Source organism: Rousettus aegyptiacus, unplaced genomic scaffold, assembly GCF_014176215.1.
Source record: "Rousettus aegyptiacus isolate mRouAeg1 unplaced genomic scaffold, mRouAeg1.p scaffold_m13_p_13, whole genome shotgun sequence".
Lineage (NCBI taxonomy): Eukaryota > Metazoa > Chordata > Mammalia > Chiroptera > Pteropodidae > Rousettus > Rousettus aegyptiacus.
The window spans coordinates 26,695,466-26,720,965 of NW_023416288.1; the positions used below are offsets into that span (position 1 = coordinate 26,695,466).

Genomic DNA, 25,500 nt, shown 5'->3' on the forward strand with positions numbered 1-25,500 from the left:
TTTAAAAGATAGTCTTTAATTAAAAAAGAAATTGTTCCTTGAAAAACGTATATCGGCTATATACAGTCGTCTTATGCTATAATGTTGAAATTTGATAGCCAAACTAAAATGCATTTTAAATTTGCAGTGCTACTTTTATTGCAAAGGTATTAAAAATGAGTAAATTATATCCATTTTACCTAATATATATTTTTATGTATACACATGATCATATATATATTAGTGGCTATACAGTTAATCACTTTACATGTCAAAGTTAATTTTACCTATAATAATTTAATAAATGAGACTCTAAAGCCACCTCATTAAAATTTACTGTAAAAAGCTTATCACGTAATCGTTTTCTAAACTAACTCCCTCTCAGAATTCATATTTGCACTGATTTAATGAAGATTAAAATATTCTATACACACAGACACATATAGGCACACACACAGTTACATGTGTATACACACAGGAAAATGCCAATACTTTAATAATACGTCAGATCGTTAAAATATATTTTAAAAAATAACAAAATAGAAATAGAAAAATCTCAAAATCTTAAAAGAAATATATAAAAAGTTAAATGTTTAAATTGAAAATATAATATTGTACTTTACCACCTCACATCTCATTTATAGCTAGTCATTTTAGGTTTTTCGTCCATTTCCAACTGTCTTTAATCCAATCTTTGTTTCATTAATTTATTATTATTATCATTCATAAGTTTTATTACTGTTTTAGAAAACATTTGACTATAAGACAATTTATGACATTTAGCTCGGTTGATTTTTGATTTATGTCTGTCCTCTTGAACGGCCAAAAAAAAAAAAAAAAGAAGAAGAAGAAAAGCCTATATCAATGACTAATCACTGCAATAACTGTTTAGGTCAAACTTTATAAAGCAGGGGAAATAAAATATTCTCATTATGTGTAGTGCAAACTAAAAGGGTGAACACAAGTTTTAAATCGTAGCTATTACTGTTTCTTAGAAAGAATATGAAACTATATTCATGATGTTCTCAAGATGAGAACTCTTAAATAAATTTTGGGGGGAAAAAAGGCTGTTTGGGAAAATGGAAAAACCTGCAATTACCTTCTGCCACTAGATGGAGCCCAGGCATTTATATGGCAAAATCTTCATCACGCTTACAATTAGCTATATTTGATTATTTAGAAACTGACAGATGGGCAGTATAATCCGAAAGGCGTGGGGAGAAATAGATTTTTTTTTTATACTATAGTGTTTTGGTAAAATAAAAATTAATGAAAAGTAAACATTACTTCTTTTCTTTAGGGTCCTCCTTCCGGAATACAGCTATTTCAACACATAAAACACACACACCCCTTTACTTTTGTGGCTGTCTCTCAACATTCTATTTGTAAAGGCTTCTCTAGAGTTAGCAATAATTCTCAAGATTTTTCTGGCTTCGTTTTTTATATTTTTTTCTGATTTTACTGATCATATGAAACATCCATTCTTGATCTTGAATATACATATCTCTTACATGTGGCTACAATGATTTCATTTCACAAACGGGCCTTTTCTTTTGTGAGAAATGATACAACTCTAAAATCCTCCCTTTGGATATCAACTTCAAAAATACAAATGGCCTACTTGAGACAAACAGATACCATTCTTTTGTTGTTGTAGGATGCATCCTTAGGCCTTTGGGAAGTAGGGCAATCATAGAGGAAGGGTTTCTATATTCAAAGGCATAGAGAGGAAGGAAAAAAACAGACATTTGGTGCATCCTGACTTCAATAATTAAACTTGTCTGACTGCCAGGTATTATCATGGAAAAATTCAAAAGCTATAATCCCAGGACCAAGACAGAAAAGATTTTGTAAATGCTTGGAAAGTTTGCAACTTTCCAGAGAATAGAATTTTGATATTTGTAGGCTTAATGTAAATTATTTCCATTGTTTTTGATAAATCCTGAAGGTTCACAATGAACACTATTCATAATTTTGCTGAGGCAAAGATTTGAATATCATCGTGTTACAAGGTGGCTGCACCAGCATGCGCCTCTTGGTTTAAGAGCTGGTCTAGTTAACTGTCTAGCATATGTGGGACAACTCGGTTCTGTTGTTCTCAATACATAATTTATGAAAGATATTTTTTTTGACTTCTCAATTTTAATTGTTTTTTTTGTTTGTTTCATAATTACAATTAGCAGAAAGCTCAAAATGAATAGAACTTGAGGCTAAGGTTCAATAAAGAATAAACTAGCATTGGAGGAGACAAAATATTTTGGGATAGGGAGAATGTATCAGCTACCAAAAGTGTACTTGGACCTGGATACCGGAAAGAAAAGAAGCAAATATGGGAATGACCAGACTGAGCCTGAGGCATCTTTCTGGAGTTTCACTTACTTGCTCACATGCAGAAATCATTTGTACGACAACTACAATGTATCAGCCACTGGGTTAAAGAAAGCTAAATATCCATAAATGTAAGCTAGTAAAGAAACTCAGGAGATTAATGAGAAAAAAATATATTTGAAAAGAACCAATTATGGCATAGTGATATAGGAAATATATATTACAATGGGAGACTATTAGAAGGTTATCTACCTTTGTGAGGTATATAGGTTGGAAATAAGGAGGGGGGAAAGGAAAGGTTCCCTGAGCAAATTATGTACTGATTTCTTCTTTTTATATTAAATTATTGGGGTGACATTGGTTAATAATGTCATACATGATTTCTTAAGCTATTAAAAATTCAGGCAAATTAAGGAATGAAGATTTTGACTGAAGAGCAAGGAAAGGAGATCCTTCCCATGTGAGTAGCCTGTACTCAGTCAGAGTGAACTATGAAAAGTTTACTCCTTCAGAGAAGAAGGTACTAGGATAATTGGAAAAAAAAAAAAAATCTGGTGCTGGAGAAGCTAATAAAAAAAGTATCTTACTATGCCTGATGCCCAGAAGCGGTCATTAAGGGTTTTAGGCAGGCAAAGGAAACTCATTATATTTTTATTTCAAATAGTCAATCAATATTCCTTTTAAAAGTAAGACTTAGTCGCATCTTTTAAAGACTAAGTCAAATCGCATTCGTCTTCTGTTTAAAAATTTTCAGTAATTTTCATGTATTTTTTACAGTAGCCGACAAGACTACAGATTCTGTTCTTTGAAGCATCTCCTATTCCTTCCCTCCCCCCTCATTAATCCTTTCCCTTAATCTTCTAGCTCTTCCATGAACACATTAGTCATATTCCCATAGCAGGGCTTGGAACAATCCTTTCTCTCTGCCTGGACCCTTGCTCCCTAAAATAACAGTATGACTTGCTCCTTTACTTCCTAAAGGCATTTGCTCAGAGTTCACAGGGAACACATGCATCCATTGCAATCCTTCCTCCATCACATCCCAAATCTTCCTCCCCTTCTCTTTGTTACTCTTCACATCTGACTTTTAACCATGCAATGTACTATGTATTTTATTAACTTATTTCTATAGTCTTACTTTCTCTACTTACATAAGCTCCCTGAGGGCTTTGATTTTCCTTCATATTGGTTTTTCTGTATCTTAGAATCTAAGACAATTCCTGGCACATAGTTATGCCCATTAAGTATTTATTCAATGAATTAAATCATTTCTGATGAAAATAATTTATTAAAAACTTCAGAAACCTAAGGAGAGAAATTATAAGGAACTCTAATTAAAGTTTAATAGTGCAGAGAGAGAAAACCCGCACAATTAAATTGGGAACCCCTAAAGGGCTTAACAAGACTTTGTCTATTCTCGTGCGGCCTAGGGCCAGGTAAATGATTAACGCTTGCTTATGGGAAAATATTAGTTTGTAAAATGAAAATGACATAAAAATAATTCAAAAGTTGTTTTTTTTCCCCCTCAGAGGAATAACGTAGCAACTAACTGTTGCCATTTTTATGCAGTTAGTATTTACTGACAATATAGTGCTCCCTTATTGATCACTATATTTTATATGTTCTGTTTATCATCAAATTTAATAATGTCAAATCAGTGAGATCATCTCCATTACAGATGCTATTTGCTGGAGGAGCATAAGGGAGTTCTACATCCCATAAACATCTTCTTGTTGACTTTGGTAGAGAGCAGAAGTGGGGCTCACTAATGTTAATGAAGTATCAGAGGACTGAAAATAAAAACAAGACACATATCTTGTGCTAAATACCTTATGGGCTGGTGGGGAGGGGAGTTACTAAATTGAATTGTAGGGCATCATTTATTTGTTAAATGCAGATTTATTTACGAAACGTTATAGTATGATTTCCTAAATATTTTTGAGGCTACTATTTTATAAACACCACACTCTACTGTAGTCACTAATAAGCTAGATTATTTCAAAGTATTATAAAACTAATATATTAATCTGCCAATCTACTATTGGTACTAAAAAAATAAAATAGCATCCTAGACTTATAGTAGACTTATAGTTTAATTATGCCTTGTTAACCATTGGTATAAATTAACTTTACCTTTGTGGGAGGAGAAAAAAGTCCGGGTTTCAGAAACAGGCTGTGGGATATGTTGAATTTCAACCCTAACAGTGACCCTGACCTACACCAAAAAAGAACTGAATACTTTGTAATACAATCTGTATATACAAGAAAGAATATTTTTTTTACATTCATTTATGTTGTAATTTCTGGATCTGAGTTACCAGAAAGTTTGAGTTTTTCTGATATTCAAATTCAGGTCTTTGAACTATTTGAATTTCTACAGTAGCCTTTGCTTCTGTTTACATTTACCAGCTACACACCTTTTTTGGGGGAGGGAGAAACACATGCCTACACATTTTATCTTTTTATAGAGACAATTAATAACATGGATTTTAAAGTCAAATGTTCTTGTGTGCAGGTCTGGGCTTGCTAGGTAAGTGACTTCAACAGTACACTTAACCTTCCTCTAATCTTCACCTTCTTTACCTGCCAAATGAAGGTGTACGAATCAGCTTGCAAAATGGTCCCAGCGATCTATACTTTCTGGTATAAGCACTGTTTTATAAGATCCTTTCACAATGAATCAGGACTGACTTTAGGTGACCTGTAGAATATGGTGGAAGTGACTTCTCAAATAAGGTCATAAAAGGCATTACGGCTTTCCCCGAAGCCTCTTGAATTGCTCGTCTGGGCGAGCCGGAGCCATGTTATAAAGAACCTTAAGCAAACAAGCAGAGAGATCTATATGAGGAGGGACTGAGGTCACCATGTCAACGGCCAGTACCAACTTGATGGCCTTAGAAGTAAATGCCATAGTCCTACTCAAGCCTTAGATGACTTCAACTGTAGTCAGCGTATGACTGCAACTGCAAGGGAGTTTCAGTTGCAGTCATACCAAGTTAGAACTTTCCAGATAAGCCTTTCATGAACTCCTGATTGTTACTGTAAAGCCACTAAGGCTTAGAATAATTTGTTATGCAGCCATAACTACAGCAGGAATAACATATCTAATTGAATTGCTATGGGGATAAAATGAGAAAATGTATATAAAGAGGTTAACATAGTAACTAGCCCACAGTATGTCCTTCAAAATACCATGGTAGGTACTATGAAAATGGGGGAGGGGCAGGGAAAAGGACAGAAAACCCTGTGCTACCATATAGGTTTTTGAAACTTGTAGCCAAGACTAACTGTTCACTAAAAAAACAGTCTCTTTGTCTGGGCTAGATTTTATTTCCCAGCCTCATTTTAGTTAAGAATGGTCATGTGACTAAGTCTGCCAATGAAATGAGAGCAGAGGTTATATGTTCTACTTCCACCATGGCCCCTAATCCCTCCAATAGACAATCTTCTACTCTCTTCTACTCTTCCATCAGAATGAAAAGGAGAGAGAAACCAAAATTTGTTAGAATACTGGGCTCCTAAAAGACCACATAAAAGGCTATGCACAAGACAGGAACCCTAATATTGGTGTTTTTGTGGGCAAAAAATAAACTTCTATTGTGATAAGCCACTGATACTTCCCTCCCGCTCGGACTCTCCTCTCTGTTACTGGCAGGCTACTCTGTGTCTGCTTCTGGTGTATCATAGGATCATAATGATATATGAAGAACTGAATTAATATCAACTGTTATAAGTCCTACTGAGAGTAAGATCTGTCTCATCAGAAACATTCATTAAATCAAAATAAGAGAGACTATACTTTCAGGCATTGGAGTCAACGTACTTCACATGTACTTGTTCTATTCTAATGTATCCTCTCATTATATCCTCTTTCTGATATTTTATCCCATTTTCCCCCTTCATTTGCCCACCTCAACTACAGTTTCTTGCCCATCCTAATCTGCTATTCTGATTTTTCCATTTATCAGTTGCATGACCTTGGACAAATCACAATATAAAACAAGATCTTTCTTGTATAAGTCTAAGAATAGTTAAGGTAAAATGAGATAAAGTAAATGAACCAAGTAGCTCATAAGTGTGCCCAGTACTTAGTAGGGGCTTAATAAATAATAACTATTATTATTTAAAATAAAAATTATTTACCAATTGACATATTTATATTCATTACCAAAGTGAAAATATGTTTCATTTTGGAGGGGATGCATAATTATATTTAAAACTGTATTTCCACATCCTGGTTCTCTGGAAGATGTTACAGAGTAATATCGATACCTCAAACTATGAAATAAATTACATGATGCTTTCTGGGCATACCAAAGTTAAATGGATCAATCCCCCTTATTTTTTTACCCTTGAAATACCTCTGGTGTAGAAACTCTTCATAAAGGAAAAGCTTATAGCCCAAACATATAACCACAAAATTGAACTCGATGCAATTTTACCATAATATCTTGTACTAATGTGATGATACACCTGACAAATTTTAACAAGCTTGCTGATATTTATTTCAGAGTACCACTTTGTAGCCTGAAATGGATACTCATCCCAGCAGGTGTCAAGACTCAACAACAACCCACTTCCAAAGTTAAATGCAAATTACACACTGAAAGTCTATAGAGAAAACAACGCTACTCCTTCCTCCCACCCACCCCAAAAGACTTCTTGTACAATATTCTCTCATGAGCATGCACTTAACTGATGCAGTAAATAAATTGGGGTGGGGGGAATCTCTCCTTACTGAAAGAAACATCAAAGTCCATTTCATAAATGTGAAATAAAATGTAACTTCCTTTCAACAAAACAAACACCTTGATGCTGATTCTCTACCACATTAACAAGGAATTTAAAGCCCATCTATTCCCTTTGAACTTGGTAGTAAGTTTCAATGTGCTTAGCATGTTGATGTTAAATGTGGCCCTGACAAGTGCTAATGTATACCCTTTGGGTTACTTGATACTCTCCATAGAGATACACCATTGAATTAAAAGGAAGAAAGAAAAGAAGAAAAAAAGAAAAATAAAGTTACTGCCAGGGGTTCAAACGTTCACTTGTAAAGAAATTGACTATAGAAAACTATTGATATTTAAAATGCTTGGGAAAATATTGATTATATAAATGATTTCACAATAATCTAGACATCGCAATCAATAGTTAAAAAGAAGGTGCAATAAATATCTGGGAAAAGTGGTTAAAATAATTATAGTTTGGTACATAATAGTCATTTTTATTTGCAGAGTTTCCAAATTCCAGCAGTATTCATTTCTAAAACATCCCTTTCTCTAAGGTTCTCAACGTATCAGCATTTATTATAAACTCAATATTTTAAATGTTTCATAAAACTTAATATAGACTACAAGTAAGCCCAGATAAGTGTGAAGGAAGCAAGTCATCAAGGGAAAGAATTTATTTCCTACAGCACAAAGAGGGTTGGTTCTTTAGAGTAGTAATGCTCCAAATGAAATAAAAGGAAGTTTTACAATTAAAGAACTATTAATAAATGACTTAAAGTGGCCAAGGAAAAGGGGTAAAGAGGAAAGAACTCACAAAGCAACTTTGAAACTCTAAACATCATCTTGAAATGATATATTGGAATGTAAAATTTCAAATCATTTTGAAGTTTCTGACAACAAAAAACAATTATCAAAAGTGTTACTTATGCCTTTTGATTAGTTTGACTACATATGTGCTGGCTTGTATATTTATAATTATGATAATTTGCTTTTTAATAGTAATATCTTTTAGGTATTTTAGAAAAAAAAAAAAACCTGCCACCTCATTGGATTCTTTTGTGATATCAGCGTGATTGAAAAGTAGGTGATTAGAAAATAACAATCTGTTGTAACTTCAACCTTGCCCTCCCCTGAGGCAGTGGATTATTCCACCATCATAATATCTTTTAGTTAATACCCAAGGCTTCACACAACTTCAAAGCAGAGATATTAAAGGCTCACTTTCCACTACAAGCAGGTGTATTTTTATTAGCTTTCTCTTTCAAAATTGCTATGACTTCACTTGCGGATATCCCGCCAACAGCCATTATTGAAAGCCTTACTATAATTGCTAAGTTACATGCAATGTCTGAAGCACAAAACCAATGTCACTTGCAGCCCTCCAACAATTGACTGAAACCAAGTGTTACATCATTAAAGCTGAATTACAACACACCCATGGTGTGTTTTCCATGTGTGCTATTTTAAACAATAGTAGAGCAAAACCTGGCTATAAATTCACAGATCCCCAATTTGTTCGAATTCACGAACAATAAGAGCTGTCCGAGAGCCTTTGTTGGCTCCATTTTAGTCAGAAATGTCATGCACCGAAATTAAATGTCTGTTTGGATTTTATTGGAGATGGAAATGCTAGCTTTATATTATAAATTTAAACAACCTGCCACAAAGGGAGACTCGCATTTGTATCGCTTGGGAAGGCATATTCATGTCTAATTGCTTAGGGTAACACAAATAAGCTAATGTAAAGTGTTCAGTTTCTTAACTGGTTTTGTGTAGAATAAATCAGATGAAGTGATGATGGTGTAGGTTTTCAGTGGATTCAGATTGGATTTCTTCTTCTTCTTTTTTTTTTTTTTTTTTGATAGAGTTGGATGTGGATTCCAGGCATTCAGTTATTGTTAATGATGGGGAAGCTTTCTGGAAATTTATGAAAACTCAGTAAGACATTCATTAGTGCTGATAAAAAGAAATATTAGGGGTATACTCATGTTACTTTTTTTTCCTAATTAGATTCAATCCATTCCATTATTTAGTGATTCAGTGGAAATATTTCTTCTGTCATAGTGGTATACAACGTTATTATAATTAATTTTTAGAAAAGTCGACAACTTTTTTATTCGGCTTCAGTGATTTTTATGGTGCCTAGATTCCACCGGAAAATATTTAGTCACTCGCTTACTTGGATAGAACTCCATCACCTGGAATAGAAATCATGGTTAATGTGCCAGCATCTTTGTGCAGACAGGCCCTGAAAATATATACTAGGCAAGACCATTGCCAAATGACTTGTGTCTGGCCAGCACTACCTTTCAAATTTTCTCTGCATACCAGTTACTGTTAAGATTTATTACGGCATGTGTAGATAAATATATTTAAGCTTTCATACCCACAACTTAGATAATACAGTAGCAATCTATATTCTGTGTATTACTTGTGTTTGGTTGTGGTTTCAGTAGCCACTCATAAGATTCAGATTTCTCACCAAAACCTAACAGTAGACTTCATGTTACTTTAAATGGTCACATTAAACCGAATGTAGAAATTTCATATATATATTTTACTAATTCATAGAGAAATTAGTTTATCTTTTAATTACATCTCTATCAGAGAAAATATAATAAACAAAAGATTCATGCCAAAATACATAAGAGAGCTGGGAGGCCTGCAAAAATATACAATACTCTTAAAGCTAAGTGCTATGCCAGGCTAAATCAACTATTTCTGTACTCTCGAATTTTTAAATCTTTACATTCCTGTGAAAAGTAACCTCCATGCACACACAGACACACATACATACGTATCAAAAAAATTCTACGGGTCATCACCTCTACTACATTCAATTCGCAAATTATGACAGCAAAAGAAATCCATCACATCCACCAAATTGGGGGAGGGGGGAATAAAAACCAAAAGTATGCTCTCACCACAAATATATGTCCACCCAGCTCTTTCCTTTATTTAGAAAATCTCATTGCCAACTGAATCAAAGCAACCATACTATTTTAAGATTTATTTGTTTTCTTTAAATTTGGCGGACACTGCTCTTTCCTATAAAACTGGTTGACTCAATATGGAAAAAAATACCCACCATTAACTTTCATACCCACTTGTTATTCTTCATCTTAAATCCCCAAATTAATCTTACTGATTCATGTGTAAGGATTACTGTTGAATAAAAAATATTTTATGAAGTTATGTGTACTGAGTTAATGATTTTGGGGAAATTTAATTTCTAGTTAAATGTGTGCCATTGACTATATTAATCACATTCTTTAGATTCTAGGCTCTGGGCTGTTATATTCATCTTCAAGAATTTGTAATTTCGTTACTTTGGGAGTTTTGATACACATTGAGAAAGTTATAGAGAAACTAAACTGTTATTTCCAATTTAGACATATCTGGTAAGTCCTAGTTTGTAGACTTTATATAATTTAAAATACATTCAGTAATTTCTGATAAGGCCCTATACATATTTCAGTGAATCAAGATGACTTAGATATTATTTACATTTAGACAACAATTTCTCCAAACCATATAAACAAAACCATTTTGACACCTGGTCCTTTAAAGTTCATGAACTTCAACATCTAAAAACATGTGCAGGATTGTCAAACATTCCAGTACCCTCCCTGGGGCACTCAAACATATGTAACCGTGTATATCACAATGTCATGTGCCATTGAGTTTCCTTGAAAGAAAGTTAACTGGGTCCTTTTATCAGAGCCGCAAAATGTCACATCTCTCAATCTGTGAGAGAGGGATAAGGGCTTTGAGGAAGAGGCTTAGCTGCAACCACAGGCTTTCTAAAGTCTGAGTCAAGCATACTCACACTTTCTAAACTCAATAATGCAAGAAGTACATAAGAGGAAAACCCTTAGGCCAAAAATCATATTTCAACAACAGACATTTTATAATTATATAATTTATAATATCAATCATTGCAGGAGGAAAAAAAAGGTGAAGAGGGAGAGAGACAAAGGGAGGAGTGATAACCCATTAAACAAAGGTGTGCCCCTTAGTTTAGCCTAGCATCAGGGGACATTTGACGCCATTCATCCCAGTTGCTCATCTCTGCTTTGTCAGAGATCTTCAAAGCTAAGCAAAAGATTTTGGAGAAAGGGGCAGGTGGGAAGGCAGATAAAGTCCACCCTTACCTGCAAGATATGCAGCATATCCCCAGAGAAGAGCTCTTTATAATTCTGCCGGGGGAAATGGGAGGGCCAACTGCAACCCACCTGCTCACTCTGTATAATCTTAAAGGTTGCTAGCAATATGCACACAAAATGCAGCGGCGGCGGCGGCAGCGGCGGCAGTACACTCAGGGGCGAGATCTCTTTAGCAGTCTTGTCCACCTGTCCCTGAGTGCAGCGACTGGCTGAGCCCTGCCAGCTGTTTCTTACATTCGCCAGATTGCTAGCCTTTTTGACTGCGGGCAGATAAATTAAGGCACCTGGATTCCACCTTCCCAACTCTGAATTAGCAAGAGGAAGCTACTCTCCTGTGGATTCTTAGCTCTAGCAATTAACTGAAGAAAGTGATTAAAAGCTCAGAGGCAGACACAACAGAGGATCTGGGGTTGTAATTAAGCAGTGACTTGGGATGGCCAGAGGGAGAAAGTCATAAAAAATTTTATCTCTGGTAGAGAAGACTGTTTGTAAGTATTGTAGAAATACTTTCATGTATGTGAATGAAAGTCTTATTTTTTTTTAACCATCTATACACATTTTAATATGTTGATTTAATCTTTTTTTTTCTCCAAGTAATGTTATTTTTTAATTTTTTGATTGAGGAGAAATTCACATTGCATAAAATCAATCATTTTAAAGTGGACAAATCAGAGGTATTTAGTCGAATGTTATGCAAGCACCACCTCTATAAAGTTCCAAAACATTTTCATCACCCCAAAAGAAAAAGGTAAATTTTCACACACTCAAATTATAGGCAAATATAATTGCCTATTTTTATACTACCTGTCTATAACTTTATTAAAAAAAAGCTATGTAGATTTAAATTAACTGTAGATAAGAGCAATGTGATTGCATTTTAATCATTCAAATTATAGTTATGCAAAATATTTTGCCGCCGTATCTTTGTTTTCAGATTTGGTAGCTGTGAAGCTCTGACATTCTTAGATTTATCTAATTTAAAAGTTAACAGGTGTTGGAGATGTACTTTCAATGTTTTTATCTCCACAGGCCTCTCTTCTCCCATTGCAGTCTCTACTCAGACCAGAAGACCTAGCACTTATATGCATCCTAAAAATTAAACAACTTTAAAATAAATGTACTATTGAGTGTGTAAATAAATGAACACATGAAAGGATGAATGAAAGTTTATTTCAAAAGAGAGTAGATTTCATATTACCTACACTGAATCTTTCATTTAAAAAATGTAGTGCATAGAATGAATTGTCACTTAACCACACCGCTTTTAAGTATATGTTAGATCTTCAACAGAGACCAATGTTCGGTATAGGAGGTTGATTCCCAGCTGCTGAAGATAAAGAGTTGAAGAACTGGTAATAAGACTAAGTTATTATCTAATCTGTTCCTTTATGCATAAATTGGTGAGACTACAGTTTTTAAAAAGTAAATGTTAACTGGTAGTTTACAAACCAAAATTACTTCAATTAAAAATAATCATTATATAACTAACTTAGATTTAAATAAATTCAAATAAAGTAATATGAATTAGTGTTGCATTTATATTTTGTTTGCATTTTTGTAGTTATAATAATAAAAGAAATCCATCGATTCCCATTGATCTTTAAATAGATGTCCCCCAAATTTATATCTCTGGCTTAGACAACTCGTATTACTTCCACAGTTACATTTCCACCCATAGATATAGAGTAGGCAATTATTTAAGTTTGACATTCCATGGAGAAATCAGAATACGGTACATAAAATTTTATATAAGGCTTTTAAACACATGCGACTGGGTCAATTGCCTTGGGTTAAGGGTAGATAACACAGACTAAACCCCACCCAGGCACTATGAGAAGTGAGGTTCAGAAGGAAAGTTGGTTCTAGCAGCTGAAAAGAAGTGACTAGGAAGGCAGGAATAAAACTCACAGAGTGCATTCCTGTGGAAACCAGAGGAACAAGGAAGGAGGAAAAGGTCAAGGTTGTTGCTCCAATATTAAATTGAAGGGATATTTAAATCTATCAAATCCTTTTCTACCTAAGGAAAGCTTACTCTTCTTTACAATCCAGTGTTAATGCCTTCACTGGTGAACTCCCCTCACTCCCCCTATCATTCCTCACCCCCACCATTTGTCAGACCAGGCTGTATATCGACCTTATCATGTCATTTTCTCCAAGGTTCTAGGCAGTTTTATCAATAAAAGTGCTCAGAATGAGAATATTTTGAAGTCGAGAGATTTGGGCTTGCTATTGTGATCAGACTTTTAAAAAATAGCTTATTCATGTATGTATTTAGAAATTGTCATATGTGTTAATACTCTGATCAACATAGTTATCGCTTTTATTCTTTATGTGAGAGTACAGGGCAGTAGCAAAAACAAAGGTAGAAGTTTAAATAGGACCCTTATAACTTACAATTATATGACCTTGGATGAGTTAACTCTCTGGACCTCAATTTCCTCTTCTGAAAAACATGGTTAATAATATATACTAAAAGGTGCTGTGAGGCGTAAATGACAATGCATTATATTCTAAGGACGCTCCTTGCAATTGTATATTAATGTGATAGTGTATCTCACAATTATCCACTGTAAAATAATCAATTCTATTTATTAATATTTATGTATCTTTAATGATAGATTATATCAATGTCTTTTTTTTCTCTTAATACATTTAATAGAAAATTATCTTTCTGTCAATGGGGGCTTGAAGACCCTACTTGTTTATTCACCTTTATTTCATCTTAAATTAAGGTTTAAATATAAAATTATAGTAACTATAGGCTATAGTGATGAAATATTTAACTTATTTTCTATCCTAACACCTTACATATTATGAAATGTAAGGCAGACAGCTCTAAATCTTTGGTTTAGAAGATTTTTGAATGAAAGGGGTCAGGATAAGAGATAAAAGAATCTTTAGTAGGCCCAGGTTTACTTTCGGGAATTCACAACATCTTAGTCTTTCAGGACATAGTACCGTCAAGGAAGAAATAAAATTCAAAGGATCAAATTACAAAGGTAGCACAATAAGTTCTGAGTCATATGTGTAATTCCTTACCAACCTCCTTGTTTTCACCTCACTGCTGTTTTATTTTTATCTGTATATGGTTGAAAATGACATGAGCTTCATAGTTTCTGCTTTCGTATTGCTGTAATATTAACCACAAAACTTCTGTAAAACTTGTATTTGATATTGGTGTTCACCTTTTAACAATGATTCTGAATCATGAATTTATTTTTTACTTAGAACTAAAATAGTGAACAAAATTTATCCTTCTGGTAACATGTCTTAAACACAGTTTGAAAGCTGAAATTTGTACTCACCCAAGCACACATAGGAAACAAGCTAGAGGATATAATAATTTTCCTTTTACTACTCATAAAATTCACTGGAAGATACTGGCCATCTTTGTCTTCTTAAAATGTTGGGAATTTTAAGAAAAATTCCCAATTTAAAAAAAGAAGCAACTAGGCAGTCAACTTGGCTGATACAAATAAAAAGATACAATTCCAAGTTTAAGAGTAAATCAAGATTTTTCTTGATTACCTATTTAGAAAATAATACATATTTTTAGTCATTGATATAGCTAAAGAACCTATAACAGTATATGACACATAACAGTTACTCAATATTTTTTAAATAAATAAATCCATAAACATATACAATTACAAATATTTAAACCCTAATTCTCTTAAGAAATTTGGGCTTTTATTCACAAAGCTAAAGCAACACTTACTGAGTTGTGAACATAGTTAATTTTGCAATGGACAAATGGTTTCAGATCTTGAAGTAATGTGCATAATGAAAATGCTTTACAATTTGAGATTGAAAATATAAATGCATGTTTTGTTTGCTTTTGAGAGAAGACTTTTGCATTAGCAATACAGTAGGACCACCTGAATTGCATGATAATTTTCCACTGGTTAAATAAATCTCTAAACTTAAAGCAACTCTCAATATTTTATCTGAATTAAATAGTTACCCTACTGCTTTGTATTTATTAATTTATCTCTCTGGTAAGATTGTCATTTTCTTGAGATGCAAAGAAAGAGTTAAATTCTCCTAAATCTCAGTTTTCTGATTCTACATTTCTATCAGAGTGGCAATCCTAGTTCAAGTTGCTGTCATATTTTACCATGATTACTGCAATAAATCCCTAATATGCTTTGTCTCTCATCTGTTGCCCACTGATTTCTTTTTTACAAAACCATTTCAGTGATTATATTAAAATGAGAATCTTATCAAATGGCCTCTATGCTTAAAATTCTTCAACGCATCAATTGTAATGACCTGAAGACATAGTCCTAAACTTGTGTGCTATCTACACATCTTTTTCTGCTGTTGCCCTTGTTTGTTTTTCTAATATTATCCTTTGTGCTCTTCCACTCTCACTTTCCACTATAGCCAAAAAGAACTATTGTCAATTTTGCAACAGGCAGGAATTTTTTTACATACTGGCATTGACCCAAGCTGCTTAGTCTGCTTGAAATGCACTTTTTCACAATCCTTCTGTTGGTAAACTCCCATTCATGCTCAAGACACACATTACAACCTCAGGGAATCTTAGCACACACCATAGCTGGATTATTTATATTTTTCTCTATGTTCTCTCAAGGCATGCTTTCTGGAATTACAGGTTTCTTTGTTCATCTCCTTCCAATTCTTAAACACTGGGATAATGTCTCTCTTGCCTTTTCTCAGTTATCTGTCTCAGTACTTGGTACTGATGACGTTGTTATTGTTGTTTTCATTATCATCAACAGCAATTGTTAAATATTTACTATGTAGCATAAATTATCCTAAGCACTTTACATAAAGTATTTCATTTAATTAACCCCAGAGAGCTTGCAAATGTACTTTCTGATATTCACAGAGCTGGAAGATATCAAAGACAGGACCCAAACTGAAGTTTGTATCAGTCCAGAGTCTTGTTCCTTCTGGTCACTGTTACCAATTCCATTACAAAGCTGCTACTTTTAAATATGTGTTGAGTATGTGAGTGATTGACAGACCCATTAAATCCAAGTAAGGGAATGACACATAAATGTTTTAATAATAAAATATTAATTCTTATTAAAAGTGTTAATTATTGTTTAATATATTAAAACGTTTTCTTATAAATCAAAGTGTGTCATTTAAATAGATTTTGTTGTTAATAGGAAGAAAAATACTGATTTTTGATAGAAGTAGTAAAAAAAAATGGTGTGTTAAATTCAGGTAAATTTTAAACCCCATTTGATAGTATTCTTTGCCATATAAAAACTCTACATTTAAAACTAGAAACAGGCATCTCAAACTTCATATACTGTATATTAGCTTTCAATCAGCAATGTAAACAATGTAATATAAGCATTACATGGACTCTACATTAAGATAAACCAAACCACTTTTGCCAAGACAGATGTAATCACTCAAATTCCATTGGGAAAGAGGTAACAGTATTATTTGGTCTAGGTCTCAAGTACTTTATTTAGTAAATAACTTGGGCTTTGTATAATCATTCTTTCATAACACCTATTTCCAACATTTAAACATTACAAAGTATTTCAAGTGTTCTGGGCTTAGGATTCAATGGTAAAATATGACATTTGTTAATCTTCCTTCATCGGGGATTTTTTATTTGACAGTTATGTGGATAATTTACTTTATTGTTTCTTGCATAATTCCTAAATAATAAGAGGAATATTGCATTACAGCCTTTTCTTATATTTCAAGCTTCCTAATTTTTTAAAATCACAGATCTAAAAGTAAAACAAAGTACACTTAAAAAAGTTATACTCACAAAAATTTAACAAATTTAATTTTAGCCAAGATGCTAATTTTTCAAAAAAGTTATTCAAGTGTTAAAGTCTGAAAAAAGAGTTGATTCTATATAACTTATGGCTTTGGAAAATAATTATTTTAGTGGTGACTGTACTCAAAAAACAAAGTCATCTGAACTGAACAGTGCATTGTCATATATTTTTTAAATTAGATCTGCTTGTTTAAATTAAAAAAGCATTTCAAGTAACTATGTTCTATATCAAAATTTACATCCTTTTATGTAATTTTATGGAAAAATTACTTTTTAATGCCAATATAGGTCCCTCTAAAAAATAGGTAGCACATTCACATGAATCAAATGAAAAGATTCTGTGAAAAGTTCCCGTCCATTTGTGCTCTTTCCATACATTCCTCTCCCCAGAGGATTCCAGTGTTACAGTGTGTGTGTGTACTTCCTGACAAATTTTATGCACATACAACCATATGTACATAGAAATACTAAAAGACCTAGATCCACGCTGTGGCTCCTTATTAACCATGTTACTCTGGGTAAGTCACTTAATCTCCTAAATGTAGGGCACATCTGAAGTGCCAAAAAGGATGATTAGGTTTCTCCCAATTCTAAAAACACTGAAATGATGAAAGCTAACAACAGCAGTTTCTCCCTCCTTTTATTTTCATCTCAAAAGTTTAAGCATCCTTCTTTAATCTGTAATAGGAAATCTAGTCATTCTCTTTTATGGCATAAAGTTACAGAGACTCACATGCTATCTGTAAGTTCTATTTCCCTTTTCTGCTTGATGTCTATGACCTTAAAGAATCGAAACCCTGCCTAGAAGACCACTCATAGGCTCAAAACTGTTTCTTGGCTCCAACTCATTGATGTCCTGAGGGAATACAGAGTCAGGGTGGCCAGATCTTTGAATTATTCAAAAGAAACCATTAATTCAGGCTCTTAAAGTCTCCTGATTTAACAATGTTGGTAACCTATCAAATTTTAAATTAAAAACAAATAGCTCTGTGCAGGTCAAACAAAGTACAACCAAAGGTTGGATTTAGCTTATAAACCCTGAGTTTGTTTCAGTATAGACCCTGCTGACTGGCAGACACCTAAGTAAAACAAAGTCCATTATTCTCCCACCTTTATACAAAAGGGAGATTATCACTGGGATACTAGACCTATCTCTATGTCAAAAGTAACCCTGTATAACCTTTCCTGCCTTTACTCTTACAAAATAAATTTCACTCATAGTTCTTGCTTTCAAAGACATTTTCCTGAGGATAACTATTACTCTTTGTGAATTTCGTTAATCCAGAATACCTTTAATGTTCCTCATAATGTTTCATAATTAATATTTTAATATTATAAATATTAATCTATTATATTATACACATTATATTATATAATAATATTACCATAATGTTTTACAAAAGTATTTTATCAGAAGTGGGAGTAAATAAAAGCCTGCTTGACCTGTATGTAATCCAAAGAGAATAGTTTAGTGTTTCAAAGCCTAATTTTTCACCAAAGGCCTAATGCCAATGACCCAACTCCACCCAAAGGATACTTGAACTCATCTATACCCTCTCTCTCAAAAGAATCTCCTACCAACACACACCTATATGCTACTAAGGTTAAACACATGCTACTTAGAATAATGATGGCCAGAAACAAGCAAGTAAAATTACACTAAATGATGGATAAAATACTGCTGTCAGAATAAAAGAATCGAGGATAACCTGACAAAAGCTTGTATGAAAAGAATAACAAGATTTTCAAGCTTCTAAATAAAAATAAATGCCCAGAAATATAGTCTATGGTTTTTTGAAAACAGGTATTCTCAAATACGTGTTATTTTATTATAGTTTTGGCTAGGTTCCCTTCTAGTTGCTCCTTTGTAATACTTACATATTGGTACAGTCAGAGAATCTACTTTTCTAGGGCCATTATTTCTAGAGTTAAATAAGAGTAAATTATCTCCTTGCTTTTAACTTGAAGATTTTCCTCAAATGGAATAAGCCCGAATGAAAATTGCCATTGTAGGCTAAAATAAGTCCACTAATTTAGTTGTGCTAGGGTTTGATTTAAAGTAAATGGAAATTCCATGTAAAATTATCCAAAGCCTTCAGCAATCACTTGAAGAATATTTAACAGATAAATATTTTTTTTGTACTGTGATTTCCACACAGTATCACTAGCAAAAATGGAAGGACGTTAAAATTCTCTAAATTATCTGCCTAATGTGTTTTGATTTAACATTTCCACACATTTACTGTAAACCACTAATATGTCTCACATTGAGACTTTTTTCTGTGAGGGACACCTCAGTGATTTTAATCAGCACTTTATGAGATCAAAGTGGAAGGAAGGAATACATGCCTCTGGAAGCCTTTATTCTAGGCACATTGACAATAACTTAATCTTGCTGAATGTTGATAACATTCTCTAGGCAGAGCTTTTACTGGTTTTTGGCACAGGGATTCTCAGAGAGCCTTCTTAGAGACTTGCTTTACATCAAAGGTACTGGCTTCAGTATTCCAATCTCCAATGTCCTCCCAATCACAGATTTGTTCCAGGCTCCACTTTAATGATGACTATATTTCTACTGGCCTGGAAACCCTCTAAGCTCCATCCTTACCACAAAGAAAACTTGTCTGGAAAATGGATTTATAGCAAGCAAATTGTTTTTTTTCCCCCATTTATTTTGATTATTCATTCGCTTGGAGAGACTTTGAAAAGGGCATGATGGTGATTATGTGAAGGTGCAGTTAAATTCTCTCAAAGCACAATTAGAATCATAATTGTCCCAGTCCTATTTTTTATGTTCCCATATATCCTATACTGAAAAATCTCACAGATTCAACTCTTCATTTCTCAAAGATTCATCAGAATCTCATTCTTCTTAGTGAATTATTTATATGAATGTAAACCAATAGCAACTATTAAATTCGTTTTATTTTAATCACATGGCCAGTATAAAATCTTAAGCATTGACGTAACTTTAGAAATTTATTTCATTCTCCTGACTTCACAGATGGTGAAACTGAGAACTAAGTGACTTTCCTCACATTGTTAATTCACAACAGCATATGTCTGGAATCTGAATCCATTTTTCTTCTACAACTCATCACAAGTAATTTAAAATCTTATACGAAGCTATGCCAAACCAGGGTCAGACACTGTCAGAGACGAAATTTAAGAGAGATATTATCTTCTTGTGATGTACACTAGATCAAGATCCATGGAACTATTGGATTTTGATATAAATAATATAAAAGATGACATAAGATGTGTGGAAAAATCCATATTAGCTTTTATTCTGTATCAGCCAATTCCCTGGATCCATTATGTAAGCATGTAGAGAAGATGATGCCACTTAAACAGCAAATTTAGGAGAGGCAAGTTAGGGTGCCAGGCAGTAATTCTCTACCTGCTAGATGCTCTTCTCTGAGACTGCATACCCAAATGGTTATTAGTGAGTTTGCCATCTCACCTGATAGCTACGAGGACAGCTCATATTTGAGAGTCCAAGAGAGTAGATCTCCATTTTCTCCCAGGAGAGAATGTTTCAGCTGTCAAAGATTTAATACCAAACGGCCGATTTTGCTCTTGGAGCTGAACATTTGCTTAGGGAAAGCTGGCATACGGGATGTTTCATCTCAGAGAGGAGGAATGAATAAATTAGCCAACTTTTCCTTTCTGTAACAATTTGATCACAGAAATGTAACTTCCAGGATGTTATTAAAAGTTGCATATAGCTTCTTTCTTTTTTTTTTTTTTTTGGTTTGTTTTACTCAATAAAAGGAAGTTTGGCTCACCAATGACATGCAGAACATATGGAGGATATTGAGAAAGATAAATGAGGCATGATTTTTGAAAGATGGTAATTAAAAAGTTGTTCAGCCTTGTTTCTTTTTGTTCTTCTTGTTATTACTATGCTACTTTACCCAGGAAACTATTAGGCAAAATATATCTTACCACGTTGTGACATGCATGAGATATTAAATATTCTAAGTAACTGAATTTCTTAGCTTACTTAAAGTTTAAATAAAAGTGTACTATATTTTAGGTACAAATGATAATAGAGTTATTTAATCACTTAGTTTTATTATTAAACTTTAATCTAGAAACCAGACTTAGTGAGCAAATGTCTGCACACATATAAAGAGCTCTCATAAAAATGCAAATTTAAAATTTCTATGTCACCTTTAAATATGGAGTCACTACCAGAAAAACAGACACAAAGTACCTCTTCGCCATTATATAATTAGAAGCTGCAATTCTTTAAGGAGAAATAAACAGGTGCTTAAAATTTTATTTTATCAAAGAAGTAAGATAGTTCTGGAAACTAAAATTATGTATTTAATGGGGATTCTCTGGAGGGAAAAAATTCGATAGCATTTCTTGAAGGTACGAGTGGAAGTTTTAGTGATAAAAATGTACACTTGAAATTGTCTCTACTTTTTAGCCATCAGGAAAAACAAAGTGAGATTTTAAGAAATATATAATGGAAAGAAAAGGTCATGTGCTTGAAAGTGCCAGGTGATAATTTGGGTCCCTGGGTTGTTACTGTGCTTTTGAATTTAACTTTAGGAGAATCATGTCATTTCCATGCTATAATAGCTAATGTATTTTAATTGGACTTATAAACACAAAAAGAGTTTATAGCATCTTATCAAACAACCATTAATAAAAGATTAATAAACAGCTATATGTAAAGAGAAAAAATATTGTAATTTTTTATTCAATATCTGTATAGTTAGAGAGAAAGAGAATTGGCTAATGTATTACATAGTATTCACATTATCTTCAGAAGACGGGTTCTGATTTCCATTAACCTTGACTATTTTTACTTGTCAAGCAATTAATATGACAGAAGAAATAACAGATGCTCTTTTACCATTAACCTTTGGAGGGGAGACCCCCATTTCCAGTATTTATAACCATTTGACACAATCTTTTAAAGCAATGGAAAGATCCTCCAATCAGAGATCTCCAATTTGCTCATTGTAAATAAAGTAAATATATAATGCAAATTTAATCTCACTTTCAAAGGCATGTAAGATGGTCTCCCAACTTGTTTTGCCTGTTTTTAAAATTTTTACGATGGTAAATAAACCTTGGAAAATTCCTTCTTAGATTTTACCACCTGAAACTGCAGCTGTTGGCTGCCACTATCAAAGCCTCACAACTCCAAACTCACGTGCAAACCTCATCAAGGGCAGACATTTCTAATTGATTCCAGAAGTATTTCTTTTGCTGAGATCAGGGGGCAAAGGAAGAATAATGAGCAGCTTTTTAGAGAGAATTGGGGGTTAGGGTGTTGAGGAAAGGGGGAGGGGAGCTTTTAAAATCTCGGGCTTGGCCAGAAATGCATAGCAATTTTACGGTCAATTGGCAAGAGCATCTGGAACCAGGCATTCTGGCCTCGTAGTTGATGGTAGTGAAACCAGCTTACAGGCAACAGCAAGCCCATAATGAGTCCCTGTCATGTACTAGTGGAAACCATGCTGACATTCTGCCAAATACCCCTGCACCTTTTTCTCAGGGTCAGGATTCCCCTCAGAGCCCTCCTCTAATATAAGAAATTCCCCTCCACCCATGGATCCTAATCTATTTTAGCTATTGTTAAAGGCAACACAAAAAGGAAGACAAAAGTTAAAACTTGTATGTGTTTAATTCTATGCGTACTGACAAGGCTTTATATCACGAGGCCGTGTTTGCTTTCATTTGGGGGATATATTTCAAACGCAGCGGGCCATCTTGTTAGTGCATGGAGAGTGTCGGATGCTCAGGTCATAAATCATAGCACAGCGCATGGCACATAGGCTCGAGGAGGCAAAATGCGAGGCTCTTTGTTATTTCAAATGTAGGACAGGTGATTATAAAAAGAGGCAGGGTTCCTTTTTTTCTTTAATGTTGAGCAGAAAACCGAGATGATGTGGAAATAATTTCTTATGAGTAAATGATGTTTACCTTAAGCTGCTGCTCGTAATTCACCATGCTGACACTGGTAGATTATATCCACAAAAAAGTCAGGTAAAAGGACAGCCATGAAAAATGTAGAGGGATGTGAGTCAACAGGATGGAAACTGGTTCAGTGGTCAGAAATGGGCCATGCAGAAAACTAGCCTTCTAACATTCCTAAATTTCTATTTTTATCCAAACAATATAATTAATAGAGATTGTATTCATTTTAGAACTCACTCAAAATTCCAAAGCTTGCAATGTTGAACTAAATTCAACATGTTTGCTCTTCTACTTAATCTACTCTTGGCAAGGAATCACTTCCTGTTTTCAAACAAGTAGAACAAGCAAAAAGGCAAGACAAAATCAACAAAGCAAAAATTAAACTTAAAAAAATGCATTTAAAATATTTTTAAACTCAATTTTAATATAAAATTCTCCTTGAAATACCTGTGTTTTGATGATTTCACTATAAATTAGTCAGAAAAAAAGTAAAATTTTGTTTGTCGTTAATACATATAATATTAAAATGGTGAAAAAAGCATTTGATGGTGAAATTCTTTTGAGCTTACAGTATTTGGCAAAACAACTGCACTTGGCAGTGACACCCTGCTGGGACTTTTCAAATAATGGCTAAGGGTAGAGAAATGGATGGGCAAGAAGATAAGACATCTTTATGTCTCTCAATTTCTAACCATCTTAATATGAAAAGATGATGTATAGAAAACTATCTGGGATTAATATTTTCTAGTGCGTAGATTCAGTATTTTAAAATTCTACATAAGGGCTAATAAATTACAGGAAATTTAATGTGACGATTTACAATCTGCTGTGTAAAAACTAGTTTCTTCCTCTTTTCATAAAAAAAAAAAAGCAGTACTATATTCTAATATCGTATTGTCTACTAAGATTTTGCTGCCCATAGAAAGAAAAAGTAATTATTTTTAGAGGAATTACTGGGAATGGATAGTATTTTTTTAAAATGGGGCCTCGTAAAAATCACCCCAAATAGCTAGTTTCACCTGCTTGCTACTCAACCTGTTCCACACTCAATATATTAGTTATTTTCTATCCACTCTGACAGAATAGTACACGATATGAACATGAGAGATGTACATGTATTATTGGACGAGATTACACACATAAGGCTCTCTGCACAAGACCTGGGATACAATGAACTTTTGTTAATTACATGTGATGATAAACCTTGAAAAAATTATATCTTTAGATTCTAAAGATTCAAGGATGGTAGGAGAAAGAGAAAGAATAAAAATATTTTTGAAGAAAGTGGCAATGATACTTGACTTAGAGGTGAAGGAAGAAGAGTGACAAAGCTTTATTATATGAATATACCCCAAAAAAAATCTTTAAAGGAATTTGCTAAAGACCTCAGTATTTGTCTATTTTATGCTATTCCATGAGTTTTTCATTTTTTTGCTAAAAATAAAAATCTCATGTTCTATAAAACATTAATTTACATGTCATGTGTAGGTTATTTTCACACTTCTTGATTTGTGGAATACAAGAGAGTTTGCAAGCTGGGACTATGATCTAGTAAGGGAAGTGGCTTACATTCACCTCTTGGATAAAAGACTAATACACTGTTAAAATGGCTAATATCGGGATTGTTCAACAGCAAACTCATATACTCAGTAATATAGTATCATGGATATAGGAGGATTTCAATGCATTTTAACAGTTTTGATATGTTGTGCAGTAGAATCTGGACTAATTTTTAATTTGAGTACTCTCCCTTACAAAAGGATAGAGGAAATCCTGATCTATGTATTTAAAATCCCAATACTCAATAAGCCTTACTAAAAAAGCAATGATTGTGGAATTAATCTTCAAATTATATGTCAACTTTTATTTTTGCATAATGATAGCCTATATTCATAACCCTGTTGAGGATTTATACTGATTTATAGTGATGGTTACAGGAGGAATGGTAGCTGGATATATATGGTACTATAAAGGAAAAAGTTCATGTTCATCTAAATTAATAATAATGGGTGGTTTAGTAGTACCACTTTCATATGTGGAGGTAGTCAACTATTAAATGGCATTGCTCTATGGAAATGAAATCCATTTGAGTTCAGTCCAGGGAGGGATGATGAGCTAGGAGGAGATAATTTTAGCAAGTATAAATGACAAAGGATTGATAGCATCATACATAGACTTTCTAAAGGGCAATATCAAATAACCAAATAGAAAAATGAGTGAATGAGATGGAAAAGCATGTCAAGGCAAAGAAACATAAATGGCCATCAAAGATGAAACAATGATCCCTTTCCTTTAGTAGTAAACAGAAAAGTGGTAATTAGAAATACAATGCATTATCATTTAATTACCCAAACAAAATTCTGACTTTGTTGAGGGTATTTATACTCTGATGGCTAAGTTTGCAACCACTTTGTAAAACAACTTGATGTTCTTTGAAGGATGTAACCCTGCACATTTCCTACACTCCAGCATTCCACTCCTTGCTATGTAAACCTAGAGAAACTCCACATATACACCATGTGCACTAGATTTGTGCTTGAGTTTTCATTGCGTCATTGTGAAAGTAAAAGCTAGAAATAAA

At 33.5% G+C, this 25,500-nt stretch overlaps 1 protein-coding gene across 3 annotated transcripts in view; it reads right to left on the reverse strand.

Annotated features, from left to right (window-relative positions):
- AGMO (alkylglycerol monooxygenase) overlaps nucleotides 1–25,500 on the reverse strand; it is a 276,923-nt gene that overhangs the window by 90,026 nt on the left and 161,397 nt on the right. Inside the window, exon 13 of one of the 3 annotated variants that reach the window (XM_016165871.2) lies at nucleotides 8,984–9,235. The exons of the other annotated variants lie outside the window; for them this stretch is intronic. Within the exon in view, the coding sequence (XP_016021357.2) occupies nucleotides 9,161–9,235 (75 nt within the window). The 3' untranslated portion in view covers nucleotides 8,984–9,160. Of the gene's footprint in view, nucleotides 1–8,983; nucleotides 9,236–25,500 lie in introns of those variants that run through there. 3 annotated transcript variants of the gene reach the window in all.